General features: G+C 36.6%; 1 protein-coding gene across 6 annotated transcripts; it reads right to left on the reverse strand.

Annotated features, from left to right (window-relative positions):
• Positions 1–1,203: 1,203 nt before the first annotated feature.
• LOC104890458 (protein CHROMATIN REMODELING 20) lies at positions 1,204–23,003 on the reverse strand. 6 transcript variants are annotated; one of them, XM_057394450.1, is made up of 26 exons: positions 22,782–23,003; positions 21,673–21,868; positions 21,524–21,581; positions 21,327–21,418; positions 21,146–21,238; positions 20,092–20,282; positions 19,755–20,001; positions 19,134–19,247; positions 18,594–18,677; positions 17,327–17,818; positions 16,296–16,576; positions 15,191–15,281; positions 14,829–15,044; positions 12,407–12,526; positions 12,041–12,207; positions 10,080–10,224; positions 9,069–9,218; positions 8,939–8,994; positions 8,558–8,858; positions 8,064–8,181; positions 5,845–5,885; positions 4,900–5,126; positions 4,167–4,370; positions 3,996–4,074; positions 3,641–3,909; positions 1,204–1,892 (listed from the first exon to the last, which is right to left on the reverse strand). In XM_057394450.1, exons 2-26 carry the CDS (start codon positions 21,811–21,813, stop codon positions 1,472–1,474), a joined length of 4,398 nt encoding a protein of 1,465 aa, XP_057250433.1. In that variant the 5' UTR covers positions 21,814–21,868; positions 22,782–23,003; the 3' UTR covers positions 1,204–1,471. The 6 variants fall into 6 exon arrangements, with proteins under 6 accessions (XP_057250433.1, XP_019104471.1, XP_010674260.1 ...); XM_019248926.3 differs by having other exon boundaries at positions 15,191–15,272; positions 21,327–21,422; positions 21,519–21,581; XM_010675958.4 differs by having other exon boundaries at positions 21,327–21,422; positions 21,519–21,581.
• Between the last annotated feature and the right edge of the window lie 1,658 nt (positions 23,004–24,661).

The raw sequence follows: 24,661 nt of genomic DNA on the forward strand, positions 1-24,661 counted from the left end.
AATAGGGTGCAAATGCTTTTGAATATAGTAGTGGCAGATCTTGAAAAATGATTTTGGAAAGATAAGGTTTGAAATTTTAACAGCTTCTGCAAATTAAGAATACTTAGACGAAAAAAACTACTACGATATTCTCCTAATACTATCTCTGTCTCAAAAATGTTGCTACATTTGCTTTTTTACAGTTTATGGGATGCAATTTTAAACACTAATATCTTGAGTTCAGGGACGGATGCAGGATTTTCATATAATATGAGCTGAATCAAAGAAAAAATAATGTAAAAAGAAAGTATAATAACACATGCCAAAGGGTGAAAAAGAAACCAAAATATCAAAAATGGAACACACGACCTCAGCATTAGTAACCTAGCACTTAAATCATCCCCTCCACCAAAATTTTTGTATTAAAGTTACAAATATTGCTTATTATTATTTTTTATGATGGGTGGGCCGTGACCTGGATAGACCACCCCCTAGGTCCGCCTCTGTTTGAGTTATATATATGAAAAAAATTATAAAAATTTATATATTTGAAAAATATAAATTGGGATAAATCAAATAAGATCTAATATGACTATGTTTTTTCTTATGTATATCAACTAGAAGACAGTCAAAGTACCAAATGAAAAGTGTCGGCCGACGAAAACATTTTTAGGACGGAGAGAGTATATGTTAGGTTGACATATGTGCCTCATATGATCCACATGAGGTGACAAGTGTATTTGTGCATGTCCGAATTACACTTGTGCACCTCATACATCAACACATGCTCTCAAATTCTTTGGTGTAGACCCCTCTAGTTTCTCGATAAAATGTCCATCTAAAGCATATAGATTATAAAATCTGAGAAAATGCTAGTGCTTGAAGACTTGGCATAAGCATTCGTACACGCCAAACATTGGCATATATGCTTTCAGCAACATGTTTCATATTTCCCCAAGCATAGAAATTTTTATGTAGTTTTACAAGAAAATTCACATATAAATGTCACTAGTAATGCAACTTAATCCTCAAGCATATGGATTTCTTCATAAATAATCATAACCAATCAATATGACCATCAAACATGGTATTATACATTGCTAAAGATAATTGAGAGAATAAATATAGTCAAAGGTTAGACAAGAATTACATAAACTTTCCACGCAAAATTATTAACACCTACCAAAGAAGTGAAATGAGACAGTGAAAGCACAAGTCACAAACTTTAACAAAATGCTTTGCTTTTTATATCATTCTGTGATCCCAAAATTTGGCTGAATGTTTGCTGTACACTGTATGTTGTAATTGTTAGATCCTAATACACCGTAAGGTCAGGGGTTAAACTCTACCAACGTCAAAAGGGAAGGAGAGGTAAAGAATCAGCATGGCACTATCTTACTCCTATACAAAAAGCAACAATCTACTTACAAGGATCAAGCTATAAGCAAAATGGGCAAACGCCCCGACGAGATCCTTCATTACTAACCTTCTTTCACTTGCTATCCCTATTGAGGGCCTCCCAACTTATTTCTTCGCCACATCCCCCACAAACAGTAGTGCAGCCCACTTTTGTTCCTTGAAACCTCAGAGTATACAGGTGAGATATGTTGGTGCATCTCCGTGCCTGCATACTGTACCTTGTCGGAATATTAGCCAAGGGATTGGAAACATCGCTTCTCTCTTGTAATATGCTAGTTGTGTTTAGAGTACTTTGTTTTTGCTCGAATGTAGACTCGTCAACTGGGACCCTCCTCACTTCCTGCCACTCAATGTCAGCTGGAGCTCGCTGAACTTCAGGCCACTCCATACTTCTTCTAAATACTTCCCACGCCAAATCTTGTTCTTCTTTTGTGAGCTTCTCCTCTTCATTCTCCTGCAGCAGTGTCTCATGCTCATGGAAATTCATAATCCACCTGGAAAGAAGTTGAATATAATGAGATATACTAGCACACGGAGGGAGCAAATTAGTTCAAAACATTTGGACTTTAGAGCAGCTATGGAAAGAATATATGTTCATCAAATCATGTCTCAATTATTTTTACGCTTCCATAACAATTTCAGAAAATAATTAGAATTAATTTCATCCCATAATGATAGTGTACTCCGTCTAGTTAATACTAAAGGGCACCCATGCTTTCAGGATTTTACTTTAACCATTAGATATCTCTTATAAGATACTTTCACAATCCTTTGTGTAATTTTTATCAATATACTTTTGGGATAATTCATGGTGAAGTTCATCATTGATAAAAGACGGCTGACTTATACTTCTTATAAAATAGATAGAGTTACATCTTTCAGAGACTTAAATTTTACAGTTCTATTAATGAAGCGAAGTTATGGTGGCACTGACTCAATACATTACCAAAACATTTTTTTTTTTAAATTACCAAAACATTATACATGATATAACCTATATACTAGAAATCCCAAATCCACGCAGACTTAATACCGAGCCCACGACATCGATCAGTGTCCCTCACATGCACCTACCAGAACTGCAGAAGCAGTTTAATTATAACCCTCATAGGGCTGTCTTGAGCTATAAGATACAATGTGCTCATAAGAAAGAACTAAGGGGGCGTTTGGTAAGGGGTTTACAAGAAAGGGAAAGGGAATAGATTGATTCTATTCCCTTAAAAGTTGTTTGGTTGAGTGGTTTTACCTTTCCCTTTCCCTTTCTCCCCTCCATTACCCCAAATCCCTCTAACCTGATTCCCCAACCCCCCCTCCACTTAGAAATGGGGGTTTTGAAAACCCTTGATCATTTAGTTTGACCACCCAATCCCCTCAACAACCCCCTCCACTAGCCAACCACTACCACCTTCACCCCATCTCCACCACCACTAGTGCCCAACAGCCCCACCGGAGTCCCACCGCCGCCACTCCTCACACCAGATCCACCGCCGCCACTCCTCACACCAGATCCACCCCACCCACCGGCCCCTTCACCTGCCGGCCCAACCGCCACCAGAACCGCCCACCTAAGACCACCCAACCACCGCCCAACCAAGAAACCTTCCACCACCCTCGAAAAACCACCCCCACCCACCCATTACCCACGACCAACCTCGAAAAACGAACCACCACCCTCACCCATAACCCACCACCCCCGAAATGAAGGGGCTGCGATTAGAAGAGGAAAAGGTGCGACGGAGGGGGGACGTCAACTGGCCGAAAGACGCAGGCGAATTAAAAACGACAGATCTGAAAGGGGAGGGGGAGGTCGCAGGCGCAGTGCGGGCGCGCGGTGGGAGTTCCGGCGAGGGCGCGGTGAGAGTTCCGTCTGGGCGGGGGCGCGGTGGGAGTTCCGGCTGGGCGGGGGAGCGGTGGGAGTTACGGCGGGGTTCCGGCAATCATGAGAGGGAGGATGGTGGTGGAAGGATGTAAAAAGAGGAAAGAGTGAAACAAAAAATTTCAACCAAACAACATTTTTAATCTAAGGGTTTTGCTTTCCTTTCCCCCTCTACCCCTTTCTTGATTCCATTCCCTTACCCTCATGAAAACCAAACGGCCCCTAAGTCCAATAAGATACAGTGTGTTGGCAGAAGGTAGAAAGTGGAAACAAAGGCTACTCCTCATAAACAATAAAAATGCCCTTTTCAGAAACTAACTTTCATAATATATCGTATATCAGGAGAATAATTTAGTTGCAAAATACCTTAGACGATGCCGATCAAGTAACTTTTCCATCAACTTGTCAGAAGAGCAGCTTCTGGGACAATCACAAGAACTCAGTTTCGAAGAATTCTCAACCTTTTTGCAGTTAAATGTATCGGTCATATGCCCATTCTTCTCTATCAAATCAGGTAACAAGTCAAGATTCTCGTCATCACCAAAGTTAAAGAGATCTGATATCTCTTCTTTAGACATACTCCTTAAGACTTGCTGTCTATCGACCACCCTTGCAGCAAGGCCCTCTTTTTTCACCTGTAAAACATGCAAATATTTTTTAGATGACTGCATCGAGCAAGAGAGGCAAGGAACCTGCGGAAGCTCGTATCTTCTAGCAGTACCTGACGTTTATAGATCTTTTCTTCCAAAGTCCCATGTGCCACCAACCGATAAGCATATACAGGCTTTTTCTGGCCATATCTGCAGAGGATATATATTTTTAGGTGGAGTCACATAAGGAGTTTCTTAAAGAAGGAACGTAAGAACTGAAAATAAGAAAATCAAGCACACACCTCCAGGCCCGATATATCGCCTGAAGATCATGTGTTGGATTCCAGGAACCATCAATAATTACTACACGATTGGCAGCATAAAGATTAATCCCCAAGGCTCCAGCTCTTGTTGATATAAGAGTGCATTTAACTCTGCCATTCTGGGGATTGTTAAATGCATCAACAAGCCTCTGCCTTTCAGATCCTTCTGTCTTGCCATCAATTCTGTTTCATATAAGACATCAGAAATACTAAGATTTTGGAAGAACAAACCACAAGAATGCTAACTCACAGCTAAGAAAGACAGACATATACACTCAAGCACATTTCCCACTCTCTCTCTATCTCTCTCTCTCTCCCCCCCCCCCCTTGTGAAAAACACGACAGACAGACAAAAGAGCTAGTCATAGCAAACAAGTCTATCTGCTGAGCCGGAGGTCCATGTATGTCAACTTGTCAAGACTCGAGATTCTGTAAGGGCCAATCTGTTAGTTTCAGTCAGATATAATATATTTACACAAAGTACTAGCCCAAATGTCCAATACTTGCACCAATATGACTCACTATCCCATTACATTGGTTCTGAGAGTTCAACAGAAAGAACATATTCTGAATAGCAAAGGAAGTACACTGGTGAACCACAAACCGGGGTATTCGGCAAAGAATTAATTCAAGTTCAAATTCATTTAGATGCAAATTTGACATATAATCATCTTGGAATAGTTTAGAAAAGTGCCTTTAGATAGATACACACCTATACCAGTCCTGTCCACGTTTCCAGTATTTCCCCTTCTTACCTAGCCGAGGCAATTTTGATAGATAGGACTCAATCAGATCCAGAGTTGCTATGCTCTGGCTAAAAACTAGTGCTTTATCACCTATTTCAGTGCACATGGTCAGAATATCCAGCAACAGAACCATTTTGCCACTATACTCAATCTCTTGGTGATTATACTGATTAAGAAGATTGTCCCACCAACCCTATACAGGAAGGAAAAAAAGTCCCTCAGAACAGATATCTAAGCAATAAAGAACAGCGAAAATTATAGATGCCTTTCGACATAACTAATCAGATGGACTTGTTAACTTTGAGACCTATATTTAGTACTCAAGAAAATAGTCAAATCTTAGTTGCATGACATAATGGATTATAATACTGAAAAAAATATAGACTTTGGGTAAATGAAGAGAATATACTACTTTTGATGTTAGCTTTTGTCTCATGCATAGATACTGGAAAAAAAGGAAATAAATAAACCATTGTTTTTATTCTATCAACAGCCAGACTCACACTTAGCAGATATAGAACTTTGACCATTAATATATTCAAAAATCAATAAGTAAAAAGTATAAAAGAATTGACATTTTGAGAATGCATTTTGAGACGAATCTAACAAGAACCCACATGATGACATGACTATATTTTTCCTTTACATATAAATAACCAATGATGGACAAAAATCAATAAAGACCGGAGGGATTACCGCATAAATCTCCTTTCATTGCAAATTCTATTTAGTTAACTAACCAAACAAAGAATTCCTCTAGATTCCTACGAACTAAAACAACAGAAAACACCAATTTCTTTTGTTTCGGTTCCTTGCCTTCTTCCCATCTCTTTCTTTTCATTCCCCTCCAAAGAATGTACAGAACCAAACAACTGGAAAGATAAATAATGACTTCGAAAAGCAACACAAACCTCATGAAGGAAGCCTTTATCAGTTTTTGCCTTCGCTTTCTCTGTTAAGATGTTCAAATATACAAGGATAAAGGAACAAGAATTCAGCAAACAAGTCAAAAAGCATCATTAAATGATTCAGCCATCACAATTTCACAATTTTTAATAAATACAGAAGCGACATGAGAAATTGAAATCCAATAACATATAAGCTGGATCTGGCCAGTGACTGAATGTGAATTAACTTTCTGAGCATTTTTCTATCAAGCAAAGTCTTCATTTACACAGAGTAGTAACAGATGAAAACTAATGAAGGAAACTTAATTTTGCTCGTACTTTAAGAGTTAGGTTCTTATGCATTTATTTCTTCTTTGAAATGCTTCTTAATATTAATCCCTGTCTCATCTTTTCAAGTAAGCAAACTGCATTAGCTACAAAGACGAATTATTTTCTCCGCCAATGAGTATTAAATCACAGACAATTCTATTCCACTACGTCTTTCCTAATTATAGTGGCATAAGTTTAAAGTAGTTGTCAAAATATAGTCATTCAAGGTTTTTTAATAATACTCCCTCTGTTTTTTTAGATGTAACATGTTGACATTGGGCACTATTCATCCAATACACTTTGACCATTAATTGTTATTTATACATAAGAAGAAATATAGTCATGTGGGATCTTGTTTGATTCGTCACGGTATACACTTTCCAAATATATATTTTTTGTAACTTTTACTTTCATACAAAAAGAAATATTATCGATCAAAGTTGTGCCTCGGCAAATGTGAAAAGTCCAACGTTACATCTAAAAAAAACGGAGGGAGTATTAATCTTAAGTTGACCTAAGACCTATATCGTGCAACATGTTATTGCTCTTCAGGTATGAGTGTCTCGACATGGGCATGAACTCTTATCATTTTATTTTCGACCAAAACATGGACATATGACAAACTAGTTGTGTCTTACCCTAGGTCACATACCCATGTCACGTCAAACTGACACATCCATGTCTGAGTAACCTAGCCTAAGACACATAAAAGTTCCAACATGCAGACGTATTAAAATAAAAAGCAAAGGCTTCAAATATAGTATGGCGTAAGAATTTACAAACAGTGGTTTCATACAGCAAAGTAGATATTGCTCAAAACCACTCTCTTTTCCCAGGTAGAATACTGATTTATAATAGACGTTAACAATCATCATATCATCACTGTCATGAACACCCAATGGATCAAAAACTGTCATGAACACCCACAACCTAGTAACCTACTAAAACCACATAAAAAAAAATATCACATTGTAATGAAGTATATATGGCAAGGACCAAAAAACGGGGTCGCGGTCGCGGTAACGGTCGCATTGTTGCGGGGACGGCTTGTAACGGGAAATAGAACGTTTCCCGGCCGACGCAGGAATATTTAAAAAAAAATCACATTAATATGTTCTAACCTTATTTGCTTTGTTTTAGTTTATGAAGCATTATTACAACATAATATAACCAAATCTATCATAATATCATGTTCCATTAGGTATATAATTAAATCGTAAAATATTTTTGGCCAATATTTAAAAAGAACGGATGTAACAGGCATAAAAGCGTTCTAACGCGGCGAGTTCGCGTTATGGAACGGACAACGCGGCGAGAAGTATGTGATTTTTATTATGGCGTTCCATAACGGGATTTCGTGGACCGGCAAATCCAAAATCCATTATAGAACGGCCGTTTTGTAACATGGGAGAGTTTTAATTCCATCTTGACTCTTCAATAAGTATCTCTACTTCTTTCTAGACGTTGTCTCCACATAGGTCCTAAGCCAAATTGCCTATTATAAAACCCCTAATGTCCTGTGCTTCTGGACATGAGTCTACTAATGTCTGCTTTTTCTATCTCATTCACTCATGTGGAGAGCAAATTTTTCCAGTAAAATTACTTTGACAATTATCAGTGAACTCATTAAAAGAAAATCTCTCAGCTATTAACAGGCTCAAGTGCTTCTCAACACATTAAGGGAAAATCAACATCATTGAGTCATGATTCACAAACCAACAAAAGAACTAGAAACATTGCTCAGTCTATTTAAGATCCATAGTTAAAAGGGAAACAACTATGCATAAGAGTAACACCAACAACTTGAAGAAATGGCTAGCTGACTGATGAAATGACAGATGAGGATCTCCATACCAGAATCAATAACTATAATTCAAAAGAAGTCAAAACATTACAAAAACGGAAATCAGTACCTCCAATTCCCAAATTGGAATCCATATTTTCATCACTAGAGCTATCATCTGGACTGTCTTCTCGTTTTGCATATCCTCTGTCTTTCATCATTTGCAGAATCCAAGGATGGTTGCATATCTATTGATAAAGGAAGTTATGAGAATCAAACACAGAAAGTATCAAGATGGATCCCACAGCATACTAGCACAAGTGAATAGTGACATTTTCGGACTACAGTCACAAGATTCTTTGCAATAAGTTCATACAAGTTTGAAGTTTGTATAAAATTGAAGCCATAACTTCATAACTATCTCTCAAGTTCCACGCCCTTTGCAAGTTAAATAAAATTCAGGAGAAAGATAAGCTTGATAATATTTCAAATGGTAGCTATCCATGTGACCACCTATGAGACCGATTCAGTTCGCTGCTTTGTCCAACAATAAGAAGTAATTCAGTAATTACACCTTTATTAAACAGTTTACTGTATTCAACTGTTGTGGTAGTAATGCTATACCTGGGATAAGGCTTGGTAAGCAGCAAAAAAGTTTTTTCGGATTCCTTCACAAGAAGCCTTATGACCCGTAAATCCATGAACATCAAGAAACTTTTTGTATAATTTCCTCTGCAGTGAAGAAGACTTCACAGCTACAACAAACACAGTCTTTGGAGGTAAGTCCTTTTTCACCACACTCATGTCCATTCTTTGGACAAACCCTTTTAGCTGTTCATATAAGATGTGTGACCTCTGATTCATGATTCTCACATCATTAGCAGTAGAATTCGCATGTTGGCCATATTCTATAGGATTTTGAAACCTGTAAATGCAATTAAATTCAGAAAAATCTACAGAAACACATCAAAACAGATATCACAAAAAAAAAAAAAAAAGACCTACCGATTGCGAAATTCATGCATGCTTCCGAGAAATCCTTCTCTCACAAAATCAACCATCTGTCAGAAGATATGCACTGTTATTTCAAGGATAATATGGCAACCAGAAAGAATAACAAAGCTAGAACACTGACACAGTAATATTCCATAAGGTTGTTCTGAAGAGGGGACCCTGTCAAAGCAATCCTTCTCTGACATTTAACAAGCTTTAAAGCTTGAGTAATTTCTGCCTTGGTGTTTTTGATAATATGAGCCTCATCACAAACAAGTATATCAGGCCCTTCCTGAAAAAGGATAGACAACGACAATTTGAAATTTAGATGACGAAAACACAGAGAAAACAGGACAGAAATTTCTAAGCTACTCAAGATGCAACAGATAGTAGATATCCAGAGTCTCCATAGTTGCATCACTGCTACCTATGATAGAGACTTCAGACTATATCAAGCTAATGCCTGAAACGCAGGTTGACTTTAACATAAAAGGCAAAATTCTATGTAAGGCATCAGAAAATTCCAGACTAAAGCAGAAACTATATTAAATTAAGGAGCTTAGATATTGAAGACCTGTCAATGAATTGAAATTTCATATATACAAAGATATTAACTGGATACCACAGAAGAATTGATTATGGGTAAAGCAAGAAAGACACCATCAAAAACAAAAATATTAAGAACTAACCAGTGCATATAAATTTTATCAGACAGATATTTGAACAATTTTCATATGAGATATACTGATATAGCAGAAGCAAAGATGAAGTATCAGCACTGAATACATAGGGCATATGAACACCCATAATAACTCAAAACCACAAGAAGCTAAGACAAGGACATGCATATAACTTTTTGGATACGCCAGCCCACTGCCATGTAAATAAGGTAAAGCATGAGAAGGTAAAAATCTAGATAACAACTTGTTGTGCGGCTAAAAAAGAACCTAAACTTATTAGAGGCTTAGAGCCAACAATCATGGCAACAAAGGTTTACTACCGGATCAAACTTACACATTAAGGCTCTACTATTATACTAAATTGAGGAAAGCATCACCATCATATGATGATATTCAAGCTCCAGCACATTTTTTGAAAAAAATTGAACAAAGTATATATTATAGCACTACAAGCACATGGAAAGGCAGATGACCTGAAGTGCGTAGCAGATTTCTTTGGCTGATTTACGATCTTTCATGTTCTTTCCAAGGGATAAATTTCTAAATGAAGAATAGCCCATCAAGAACACCCCACCCTTTCTTCTCCACTTCATTAGCAACTCTGCTCTCTGTTGCTCCCTGAACGTTGCGCACATACAAGAGCTTAAATAATTAAATGATGTTAATGGTTAGTTAAAAAGTAAAACGGAAAGTATTTGGAAACATTAAGCCAAGGCCACATTTTATCTCACCCAACCACCAAGCAGCAACGTTTTACATCCCACAAGACAATCACCATAACATTATGGTACTATTCTTTTCTCTGTTTTCTGGAAGGTTGGGTGTTGCCTCTGCATATGGGGTATAGGTATGATTTATCACCAGTCATGCGCGATAAGAACTTCTAGCATACAAGCTCTAAGATTGACTAATTGAATTAATTCATCAAATGCATATTAACCACAAATTCATAGAAAATGAGCTCATTGCAAATACTACCTCCGTTTCATATTAGATGCTACACTTTCTATAATGGGGTGTTTCATATTAGATGATACACTTTCTTTTTTGGGAAATAGCTCCTCTCTATCTTTCTCCTATTACATGGGTCCCCATTTTTCTTTCTCTTTATCTCTCTCCTCACCAAAATTTGCCTAGGAGTCTGTGTTTTGCAAAGTGTAGCATCTAAAATGAAATGGAGATAGTAGTTCTTACACGAAGACCACTATCAAAACATCCACGACTTTCCAGCTACCCTCACAGCTTCACCCTTCAAGTCACAGATTAATGGAGCGTTATTGCCACCAATATTGTAAGGCAGAGCCTCTGCCTCAAATGAGGCACCCACCAAGAGTGATGGGAAGAGATTAGCGGAGCACTATATTACCCGATGATCTCAGAGAAGAATTTTCCATTAGACCTTTGATTTGACATTTAACTTACCAACGTGCTGACTCAACACAAATAAATAAAGATATGAGCAATAGAGCATCTCTTTCTTGACCTCTGCCAAAGTGGCCAAAGTAGCACCACCAGTTAATTGATGAAATATAGAAATTAGATTCATAAAAAGAACCAGATGCTTGCTATATCTCTATTATATATGGGAACTCTTGAGGATTTTGGTATCCACCCTTTTAACCAATATAACCCTACTTAAAAACAGAAAATACAAACTGCAGTCCTCTCATTTGGGAAAAAAAAAAATCAATCCCTAAAAAACCTGCACATCAGTTACATTCCACGCATGCATAGCGTGCATATAAAGTTAGTTGGTTGTGCAGCAGCAGCCTCATATAATGATGATTCGTTGATGAATGTCATTAGGATAAAGGCTGCTTCAATTTCTATATGGTTTATAATATTATGAAAATTGTAAGATTAACAGCAACACGCCTATAAACCTTGCAACTATACTTGCATAATATCAATCTCTCCTTCTAGAAACAACAGTCTGTTTAAAGTTGTTACCTATTCTAGAACAGCAACGGCTTATGATTGACTTTCCACTGATACCTTTCAAAAGATTGAAGGTTATCCTTGGAGAAACATGGTATATCCTTAATTAAAAGAGGACAAGACAATCCGGGTATTATCTAAAGACAGGAAGAGTATTAACTTTTCCAATCTTGGTCGAGGGATTATGACTCAGTTTTACCATTACAATGATTTCCTATTCTTCCAAAGTCCAGCATCAAAATTTACAACTGTGAACATTTAAAGTGGTTCACTTCCTACAAGTGTCCGTATAACATCATAAGTCTACTCCCATAACTCCATAAGTCCATAACTCCAGAAGTCCACTCCTATAGAACCCGAGATAGTGTTATGAGGAAACACTCAAGTCAGAATGACCAAGAAATTAGGCAATACTAAAACACTAATAGACAAAAACATACACACTCCAGCTGCAACTATGCTGCAAGCCTGCAAGTAAGGTTTATCAGGTGAAAACCTTGATTTATCTTCTAGCATGTAAACACGAAGAGGCTTGAATTCTCTGGGCTCCCACTTTTTAAACTCCTGCCGCCAATTGTGCAGCACATTCACCGGTGTAACGACCAGCGCTGTTTTCAAACCCAAATTAGCACCTCTCATTGCAGTGTATAAGAAGGCTATGACCTGCAAACGGAAAAGTCAATGAAAAAGCAAGTGAAGAAAACTGCCTGGAGGCAGCCAATTACTAGTGATTTTGGCACAAAATAGCAAAAACTGAGGCCATTGACCGAAAAATTAATGTCCAATTTCCTTCCTGAGAAAACTACGAGCTACAAGCCTACAACACATGGAGATTGAAGATCAATAGAGAAAGGGCTAATACCTGGAAAGTTTTACCGAGACCCATGGTATGAGCTAAAATGCAACCGAGGCCTTTATCCCCAGCCTTTACGTTTCTGATAGACTGGATAATGTTTTCCCACATAAAACGGATTCCTGCGACCTGCAACATTAGTGTAATCAAACGCCACAGTAGCAGAATGCATTCATATAAGTTGAAAACTTAAACCTAATAAATTATAGAATGCAATACTAGGATAAACAAATAATATTTGTTTCAATGCTATAGCAGAGTCATGGAAGAGCAAAAGCCAACTGCAGGGTTCAATGAACCTCATACCTATTGCAACAGACATGAAGCTAAGTAGTAAAGAAAGAAGAAAGCACCCAAGAAGTACAAACGAAAACTAATTTAGCATGGACAATCTCAAATTGACTTCCCCATCTATCCCATCACCAGACCATGCAAAACAGACTGAGCTGAATAACGACCACAAACAGCCGGACCACACCTGAAACGTATATTTAGGTATCCTGGTTTTGAACCAAACTGAAAAAACAATATGAATTAATTGATTTTTTATGATTAACAAATTGAATAGAGACCCAAACATGAGCAGGGCCTACCAAAAACCAAACCTAATGACTCACTACTCAAATATGACTCGAACTCAACCGAAGACTTGTTTGCCACGATGCCACCTCTAGTCCTCTACCCACCAGTAACATGTATTATTTCTCAAATACTAGAATAAGGTGGTGCACACTATATGACAGCTGCGCTTTGATTTCATTTCTTCGCTTTCGGGGGTCGCCTTACTTTCATAACATCTGACGCTATATATGCTAAGATCATATAATAAAAATATTATAATACATCACATGATTGGCACTAAAAGTAAAAGAAAGAGTCCTCTAGGAAGTGTTACGTTCAGATTCCCTTTATCAACTTATGACCTCGCGGATGGTGATATACTGGAGGAAGGTGGGGATGACGTCAAGTCCGCATGGCCCTTACGGGCTGGGCCACACACGTGCTACAATGGCAATTACAATGGGAAGCAAGGCTGTAAGGCGGAGCGAATCCGGAAAGATTGCCTCAGTTCGGATTGTTCTCTGCAACTCGAGAACATGAAGTTGGAATCGCAATCATACTATTTTCCATCAAAAGCACCCTATCTCTTTGGAAGTCATCCCTCCATATAATGATATAAATAACAATTGAGTATTGACATCTTATCCCTCTAGGCTCTATGTAGGAATCACGCCCTTGCCTTATATGACACCCATCTCCCCCTCATTCTATTATTACTAATAATCTCTACATATTTCATAAAAATGGTCTAAGCAATGGCACGACTGTCTTCCCCTTTCATGTTCAATAACTACACAAAATGCTGTAATTCACAAATCAATGACTACCAGCCATAAGCCACCAAGTCATCAGAAGGCATAGATGTAGCATGCAAAGAGGTGTGTGGGATGTTTTTACAGTAATGAAAACCTATGATACTTGTTAGCGGATATTTATTCCAGAAGAATTTTCATAGACCCTTATCAAATCAGGAGCTGAGAATTCTATTTTGGAAACATAAGCAAGGGAGTTGATGCAAATACATTAAGTACAGTACCGACTTCTTCCAGAAGTAGGACAACAGAAAAATTATCGCTTCCATGGGGCCTTACACAAAAGTAGCAAAAATGTGAGTGATATATAACTACTGGCAAGTTGGAACGGAAGTGTCTGCAAGATAACTCACTAGAATAATAACCTCTGCTAGACTGCTATCCTTGTGCAATGTGCAGTAGATTAGCCCAAAGAAATTGTGCAGTGAACCTGACAACTATTAACCTTTACTCCCTAACCAGCATCCAGCTTTACTCACGTTCAACTGTTAAGGCTTCTGTGTTTGATTCAGCTGTTGATTCAAGCTTTCTAACACAGGCGCACCCCCCCCCCCCACCCCCCAAATCTCTTCTGGAATAATTTTAATGTTTGTGTATAGATGCAATCTCCCCCCAACTCACTGTGGCTACAATAAAAGTTGTTATTCCGTCTCCATGCCACTGAGCAATACATGCCGCCTGCCAGACACTTGAAGGACTACTTTTGGACAATAACTCTAAGATAAACATTCTTCCATGCCTTAAAACTATATACCACCATTTTTGTGCTAGAATTGTGCGTCACACCTAACCAAAAATAAAACTAAGCAACATTTTGGACATCTCATTGTATGCTCTTCAATACCAAAATACGAAATGTAGACACAAAATGAAAGTATACCCCCCATTTAAGTGTATTTCCACCTTTTATGTTAAACCTTCATAACAACCCATATCAATTATCACATGCCTTTATCATGAACAATACTTACAAAACATGAGACCTACGAATCAACATAATAATGCAGACACATAAGAAATTTTGTAAAACAAATATATATATATATATATATATATACTTGGTGTGTTTTCAATTTGGCAGAGATGCTTGGAGGAATCCTGACAGCATCTTCCCCTTCCTCCCTCACGACATTCACAATAAAACCAGTTGAAGGATCACCAAGAACTTCGGAGCTTGCACCTTCAGGTAAGCTTCCATTACAGGTGGAAGCATTCATCATCATGGGTATGCTTGAAAACTGCGCTTTGAGAGACTTGAGCCGTTCCTGACGTTCCTGCAGAAGTTCAGAGATACAAAAAGAATTTGAAAGTGATATAAGTTCCCACATTGATTTTTTATATTCAATATGTACCGGAATATAATGCAGTTCATGAACGTACAATTGCAAATGACAAAAAGAATATCAAATGCAAATTGTACCTTTTCCATAGCAATTTTCCTCTTTGTCTCTTCTCCTAGTTCAGTATCATCTAGAATCCTTCGAATTTTCTTTTTCCCTGTCCTGTTTGTGCTGACCAATGAAAAATTAAGTTCAAAGACAACATCTAAGCATTAACGAGCAAAAACACTGCCACTTAGATAGCCAAGTACAGTAAGATGTTAAAACAGAAGACAACATTGCTGCATAACCATGGATTGCAATCAAGGTTGTTTTATTGCGATAGGTCATTCAGTAACATAGTTCGACGTTGTCATTCTCCGAAATGAAATCCAGTAAGGTGTGCTTTAGAATCACACAGCAACATCCGGTTTACATAATAGCTGATATAAACCAATATTAATATCATAAAGCATATTTATATTCTAAAATCCATATATAATGGGATTGCACATAAATTAATCACCATAATTGTTTATATACATTAAAACCTCTTATTGTAATACTCCCTCTGTATTTTTTAGTTGTAACACGCTGATGCACAAATTTGACCATTAATATCTTTAACTATCTACTAATAAAAGTTATGACAAAAAAAATATTTTGAAAAAGATACGCATTGACACAAATCCAACATTATTTTACAAAATAACATATATCTTTCTATATTAGTAAAAGATATATGGTCAAAGTGAGGTATATGAATAGTGTAATAGCCGAAGTGTTCCCACTAATAAGTAACAGAGGGAGTACAAAATAAATAAATAAAAGGTTTTAAAAGTAAATTTTAAGGTGTAATCTAAAGATTGCTTTCCAAAAAAATTCAGCTACAATATTTAGAGTCCGTAATTTCAAACTGTCAATTAATTTTTTGACCGTGCCCGTGAAGCACCCCTGTTACAACACCCCAAGACATACTGCTCCGAGACACCACGACCTCAACCACTAACTACAATCGATTTTTTTTTTGAGGCTGGACAACCAAAAGAGCTAAAACATCTTGTCAGATATTGTATTGAAGTAGATAATAGACAAAGAATACAAAAACACACTTTTTTATTACACTGGTAAAATTTAACTGAACTAAACAAAATCATTAAGCAAATTTTGCAAATGTTAAAGAAACTCATTAAGAGCTCTGAATACCTGGTAGAGGCACCATCTTCATCATCAGAACTATCTGTATCGCTGTCAGAACTAAAAACTGTTGAATCTGGAGAGCCAACAGCTTTCTCAAGTTTCAAGGTCAACTGCTGCAGGAGATCTGGAGAACAGGAACAACATCTCCATGTTGCTTCTGGCAAGTATTCTACTCCAATATTCCTCTTTATACATAAAACACAGAATAAGAGTTCACATGATGTACAACTCAATAAATCGTTACTGCTTCCACACCATCCACAATATTTATTCGAACACTGGGGATCCTGCCAATATAAAATGAGATCGACATTCAGAAAGAAGCTCCACCTACCCGTCATCCACAAAATGGCTAGCATATCTCAAGAATTACAAGAAAGCTGTAAAGGGTGCTGATTTAGACTATATACTTCCAGAAACTGCAAAATATATGGATCGTGTGTCCTTTCTTAAATTTGAAGCAGTGAATGCACGCCCAGGGACTCGAGGTGCAAAGCACAACTTACCCTCATGGGTCATACAAGCCATTCTTTGCTGAGGCACAGCTGAGGTGCCCTCAAGCCTAGAGATACTACATGCCTCTGAATTCCTGTTACTTTTAAGCTTTCTAATACCTTGAAAGAATCATGACCCCTTTTTCAATACAAATAGTCATATGTCAATATGACGCATTACTATGAAAGATTCAGTAATATATTACGGCAAATATTAGATTAAAATGGACTTTTCTACTTAGTCAACGGAAAAAAGAGCCTCTTGAGTACATTTATCTTTAAAATCACTATATTTTTCATTTATGGAGATGGCGACATGGCGTTACTTAGCCTAGGTGAAAACCACCATGTCTTCCCTCACAGCCAGGGTCCAACACCTTAAGCACTTTGAGACAGCACTGATTCAAAAAATTCAGGGGAAAAAATTACAATTGACACAGGCCATTTGACATATATGGCACTTGCAAACTTCAAGAAATCTTCAACTAGCAGCTATATTTTCAGAAGGTGACCAAAGTCTGCAGTTCAAGTTAAGAGCATTACCCTTATTTTTGCCTCAATGACGCATTTGCACTGCCCACAAACAATTACTTTCAGAAGAGGATGTTCACATATCTCCTTTGTCACCTTACCACAAGCAGTGCAGAAGAACTTCTCATATACATTTTCTAGAGATGTGTCAACCTTCATAGCCTCATTATCAATTTCTTGAGCAAAGAGATCTTCCTCTACTACCATGTCATTTGCCTCACGCGAATCTATAAAATTACGATTCGGAGTTTGAGTTTCACTATCACTTTCCAGAATACCAGTTCGACTTCTCTTAGCTTCATGGTCCAGCTCTTCATCTTCACAGGCACGCTTGGAGCCACAAGAAGGTTCATTTGGCTGACACTCAGATGAATCACCACTTGGACTATTATTTTCCTCTAGATCATCAGCAGAAAGTCCACAATTACCAAGCTCCGCAACTTTTGAATCATGGCAGGTCGCCACCTCATTATCACTCAATACACCTTCAGCATGCCTGGAATTCTATAATAAGCAAAAAAGAAAAAAAAATCAACCAAACAAAACAGAGTTAAACGAGCCCAAGTCTCTCAGGTGCAGATGCAAGTCCTACAATTCACAATTATTTGAGAGCATGAAGCCTGCGCTAATTTGGAATTGGCAGGATTCACTCATCACCCAGCAAGCTTTGAATTGGATTCATCAATCTGACTTTCAGATCATCTTACAATGAAAATTGGGACTAAGAGCGGAAACAGAAAATATAATAGGGATCATGTTATTAATTTCTTCAAAATAAAATGGGTATCTGATTCAATAATATGATGTAAAGATTTGAATAGAATATTTTACAGTTTACACATTAGGTAAATTAGAGGAGAGACCCAATATTTCCTCAACAATCCAACAGTAGCTAATAGTTGATTATTACATAGAAATCCACATATTATGAAAACAAGCAAACCACATTCCACAATTTATTCCATGTCCTGTGACATTTCACACCCTAAGCAACGCTGAGCATGCCATTAAGATACTAAACTAGCGAATGCTAACACAGACATTAGCGACTAAGCAGGAGTTTCAACCAAAAAAAAACCTAACAATACACTCAACATCAGAAACACAGTGGCATAACTACTCAAAACCTACTCATCTTAATGTACATTTTGTGCAGCACATAACTAATGGCACAATCTGTAAGAGCTTTAAGAAGAGTACTCCATGAATCTATAATGAAGGTTTCCCTCAAGCAAAGCTGATATTAGAAGTTCAAAGTGAGGAAGCAAGCTGACTTTACCTGCTCAATTCTTTTTCTGCGCCTCCTACGATTCAAGTGAAGTTGAAGTTTTTGATCAAAACTCAAATCATCTTCCTCTTTAACCTGCCCAAATATAAGTAATACCACAACATCAGCAAACATAGTACAATTCACCGACTATCTCCAACATCACAGTATGAGCTTTATCCTTTTAGTATTTATTGACCAACACTCTTAAACTACTCAGTTTACCACTTGTTGCTTCCTCTGATACTCAATTCTTATTCTACCCGTAAACAAACAAAACAGGTCCAGGTACAGAACACTGTCACTAAATCACACATCATAAAACTAAAGACGTTGCATTAACTATAAATAATAATTTGTATTATACTCTCAATCACACATCTACGAAAACTGAAACAAAAATATCCATCTTGTCCTTGATCTCCACACTAGAGTCAAGCATAGCAAGAGTCAAGCAGAAGCGAATGGCACACATCTTCCTCTATCAGATCATATGGCAAACAGAAAACTAAACCGCTTGCAACAAACAACAGTATGAAATGTTGAACCAACCTTTTTGTATTTTTTCCTTTGCTCTTCAGAAAGATCCAACTCCTTTTCATTTGCTATAGCATCAGCAACAAATGGATCACTTGGATCATCATCAATATCATCGATCTCCTCAACCTGATAGAGCATAAAACATCAGAAAACAGTAAAGAATTCTAAGCAAAGAAAAATCCGCACTGATCTATATCAACAAAGATACAGGAAATCTTCTTCAGTTCTTTCCCACATCCAATATACATGATGTCTTTAGTTTAAGTTATTAGCGAACAAATATTACTTCGAGAGAGTCATTATATTAGATACGTGATATTAGGTTATACTTTAAATGTCGGAATCAAGTAGCACAAAAGACCTGAAACCTAGTACTGTGCTGGACAATAGACAGCATACTTGGTTAAATTGATTTAAAGAAAGATTACGCGTTCAAAAAGATGCAATTTGAGTCCAGAAAGACAATCAAGAAGTCATCTCATTTGTCTTCGCTTCGGTGGATCAAGGTCAAACCTCCATTAGTTAATAGAGAATCCATAAGCTCTAATAATGTCAATTTTCAAAATGCACACATAAGTGAGGATAGTAACCATTAGTTGTTAAGACATAGGGATCTCTACCAAAGATTAATACCTCTTCCACCCCAGGAAATTTTAAGCCCATAGCTGCAGCCTGCTGAGGAGTACTCGCCAAGTATACTGAAGCCCATTGCTTGCTACCAAAGGCAATGTCCTCCTTTGATGAATGATCTGAAAATAATTTGTTCAAAGAGCTCCACTCCACCCCAGGGTTTCCAGTCGAACCTTCCCCACTGTCGTTGTCACACATTTTCTTCGCCAGATATCCACTAGCACCCTCCTCCAGAGTTTTACCATGTCGTCTGTGATGTATGGTTACAAGATCAGCTACTTACCAAAAAAAGGTCACCCATGCTATTAAAAAGCTCAGACTAAGATACGCACGGAGATACCTCCTTACGGGCCTAAGGATCTGAAGATCCTTTTCAGCATTCTTAATGGATTCTACAGCATCACTGGCAACCTCAGTTCCTACCCAGTGTATCCGTTTCTTCCAAGCTTCAGTAAGACAACCATTTGGAGCATTGCTCTCAATCCATTTATAGATGCTTGGAAGATCAACATTAGCACCATCCAGTTGCTCCTATATAATAAGCCTTTGATCAAACACACTGCAGTAAATACATAGTGCAACAGTATTTTTCCATCCTTAAAGAATAAATGGGAAAACATATATGCCAATATTTCATACCAAAAAAATATTAGATGATATTCCTTAAGGAACTAATCATTGACAAATAAAAGAGAAAAATAAGGTTGAATAAATGGGAAAACATATATGCCAATATTTCATACCAAAAAAATATTAGATGATACTAGTATTCCTTAAGGAACTAATCATTGACAAATAAAAGAGAAAAATAAGGTTGAATAAATGGGAAAACATATATGCCAATATTTCATACCAAAAAAATATTAGATGATATTCCTTAAGGAACTAATCATTGACAAATAAAAGAGAAAAATAAGGTTGAATAAGTTGCTAGCAAACAATTTTTCCATAACTTTTTAGTACAATGCACTAAATCATAATTTCTGTTTTTTTATCCATGCTACATATGGAAAGGGCCCAATATTTGAGGAAGGTAAAGCGAGAACGAAGGGGACCACATGAAGGGGTATTAATCTCCCTTTCAAAATCAAACAAAAGGGATCCACTCCTCATTAAGAGTCTTTAATTCTTGTTAAGCAAGTTCCAGAACAGTCACTGACTATTCAGGCAAGGGCCTAGAAAAAGGGTCTCTGTGATTGCCCCATTCAAAAGCTTTTCATGTTGTTGTAACAAATTCTTTACAGAATCACATCCCCGTAATTTTTTAATGTTAACTCAAAAGTATCCTATTACCATATCCCAGTCCGATAATTTAGGAAGTATAAGATAAAAACAATTTTTTAAGAGATGTGTGTAAACTAATAGTTTCATATGCAAAGAAGATAGATTCAAACCAGTAAGTGAGCACTCTCCGTCTCAAGCTCGTCAAGTGTTGCCTCCCACTCTTCTCTAAATGCTGCCATCTCATCTGCAACAGCCTTGTCCAGCTACCAAATAAAAAAAAAAAATTATGAGAAAACGATTAGTAACAGAAAGATAATCAATTATACTCTGAGCCAATAGCAAACTACTTACATCATTCCCTTGTAAATTTGCAGCCAGCTCTTCTCTCACTTCCTGTTCAACCTTCTGCAAAGACTCTTCTTCAAGTGCTTCTTGTGCTTCGGCTGCCTAGAAATGAGAATCAGAAGCCATACGAAATCCAGTATAGGTAGCCAGATAAATAGAAACTCTAAGGAACTTGAAGATCGTCGAGACAAAAGATACCTTACTCTCTTTTTCAAGTAGTTCATTAACCAATTCTTCTATCTCTTCTTCAGTTAGGGGGGCCTGCAAAAGATGATCTGTGTTAATTGAGACAAAATATACTCACCATTTCATCAGATATCAGTGTGAAGTTAGGAATCCCATGTTCACTTGCCTCGAGTTCAGATACACTTCCATCCAATGCCACCTCTTCATCTTCCTCACTAGAAACCTCCAAAAAAGAATCCTCATAAACCCCATCATCATCATCTACTTTCTCGCTGTTATCTTCCAAATCACTATCTTTTCTCTCCATCAGTATATATGCGATATATTTGGATGAAAATCAAGTGCCCAATCGAGCTTTATTACTAAAAGGAACAGAAATTGGACATATGTCAGAAATTCAACCAAATAAAACAAGCATATAGAATGATACCAATAAAACGGGTGCCCCCTTCACATAATCAATATGTCATGTCCAAACAGAATTCCTTCAGCCAATCATTTGAAATCAATGAATATTCAGAAAGAAAAACCAGTAGAATTCCTCTAAAACTTGCATACTTTATGCATAACATACCTAATAATGCAACAGCAATCAACAATGGGGAAATGTTCAAAACAAACTTAATCTCTCTGTTATCCCCTTTTCAAAAAAAAAAAAAAAAACATAATCCTCAAAAATTCAAACAATTACACTTCATTTTCTTAATAAGGTCCACAAAAATTCAAACTTTTCTTAAGCTCATTGCTTGAATTTCCAAACTATGAGAATATGTATCCATACATTACAACCCATATAATATCATAAACCTTATTGCATGAAGAAAATTTATACTCAAAGAAACACACAAAATCAAACTACATCAAACTAAGCCGAAACTGTTAAGGGAGAAAGTTAATAAGCTAAGCTGTTAAGCTTAGCGTCTCATGCTTCTTGGGAAGTAGCTGCTGATTTTGAAACTAAATTTCCTGATTTTGATGGTTCAGTCCATTGATTTGAGGTCAAATTAACTGATTGTATGATTGGAAGACTTAATGAATGATAACACAAATCTCTCTTCCTCTCCTCTTCTTCTAATTTCTAATTCTCTCTCTATATATGTTCTTAGCTAAAATTCTGCAGATACCTTGTATCCTGCAACAGATACTCCAATCGAAAACCCTAAATTGAAACAAATCCATCTCGTTGAAGCCATAATTATCATATACACACAATTCACAAGAAAAAAGATAGCGTGAAAATTACTTGAAAAAAGAACGGAAATTATAAAAACTTACATTTGAGTTCGATCAATGATTTGCTTAAGATGATTAGGGTTTAAACGGACGCCGCGAAATTGTAATTTCAAACGACAAAAAAAGGAGAGAGAAAATGGAGGTTGTATTAGTTTCCCAAGGTGAAAATGGAGGAAATTCGAATTTTTGTACTTGCTGTTGATCAGTGCAAGTGAAAAGTTCTTTTTTTTATTGGGTTTCTCGTTTCGAGCTTGTTTTAAGAACTGAACAGACCCACCTCGCCCTTAATTCCTTATATTGCGCTTTTGACTTGAGTAGTATGTACATGGATAGCAAGTTAAATAAATACATATACACCGACAAGGCGGCAATAAACGAAATGAACATATGTATATATCTGTTGATATTTGATACATGTTTATTAATATTGGTCTTTGCATTCATAATTTAGTCTTTTATATTCATCGTGCGTATGGTTCTAATCTTACAAATATGTGTATACTGTATATGCATAAATTTGGGCTCGAGTAAGGATTATTGCGATATTTTATATTTTGATGACACGAGTTGAAAATAAATCTAATTAAACAAGGTAGTATATGAATGTTATTATCCTGAAAAAAAAGACATATAAATGCTACTCATAATTAGATGATACAAAAGTACAAAGGTACAAAAATATACGAAGGAAAACTGAACGACGAGAGTGATAAACTAAAAAGTTGTTAATATAATTAAAAGATGATACGGGTAGAAAGGGTTGAGAAAGCAGAAAAAACGACCGTGTATAAATTTCAAAAAAAAAAAAAAACAGATTTTAGAAAAACGGAAAGAGTATCTAGAGTTCATGAGTAGTTGATTGGTAAATTCTTTGGTATTACTCGGTTGTCTAATATGTTGAATAATTGATACAATAACTTTTGTCCATACTAATTAATAAAATACGAGTATTGAGATTTTCAAATTTTATCTCAATCATATTATAAGTTACTTTTAATGTAATTAATTAATGAATATCAACTTTAAGATGTTCAAATTATAGCTCATATCATGAGAAAGATGGTGTAATGTATTGTTTCAGTTTGTTTTTCTTACTCCATTTTTAAAAAATAATTGCAATGTTCTTAATAATGTCATGATTGTCTATCTGCTTACATTATATGAACATTGTAATATATGAACATTTTAATATTATTGACAAATAACAAAACACTTCAAATATAATGAAAGTACTCACAAAATGCTAATACGTATTGAAGAAAGGCTACTTGAAAGTACTCACAAAATCCTATAAATCAGTGCCTCTGATTTCTTCCTTCTCAACTCTCTTTTTTCCTGGGTTTCGTGTTCTTCTCCAAAGTTTATTCTGCTAGTGGTGGCAGTCTAGGCTATTGTGTTAACCTTGGAAAACGTTCTGGCCAGATCGATTACCACCGTTGTTGGTCCGTAATTGCTTTCAAGTCAGTGGTCTCCTACCAGTACAGTCTTGAAATCTTTCTCTTTTGCCATTGTGTATTGTCACTTTCTAACACCATTAAATGCCTTGTCAAATACGTAGCCCGAGTACATTTTGGTATGGGCTATGTTTTGACTTACCATGTGTAATATGATGATTGATGATAATATATATATACATATATACATACATATATACATATATACATATATACATATATACATATATATGATCTCGTATGGAAGTGAAAAGACACATATTATTTATAAAGAAAAGTCATAGTATGCTTGATCTTCTATATTCTATAAATAATGTCTAATGTATAAGTATATTTATAACAACAACATTTATTGTATATATATCACTATAGTAGGCTAATCTTTTTGCAAATTATGGTAGCGTCACATATTATGTGGCACCATATCGATAATAGGAAAGGGTATCACGTTGTGTGATAGTACGTGCT

The sequence above is a fragment of the Beta vulgaris genome, chromosome 4 (genome assembly GCF_026745355.1).
Source record: "Beta vulgaris subsp. vulgaris cultivar EL10 chromosome 4, EL10.2, whole genome shotgun sequence".
Taxonomy (NCBI): domain Eukaryota; kingdom Viridiplantae; phylum Streptophyta; class Magnoliopsida; order Caryophyllales; family Amaranthaceae; genus Beta; species Beta vulgaris.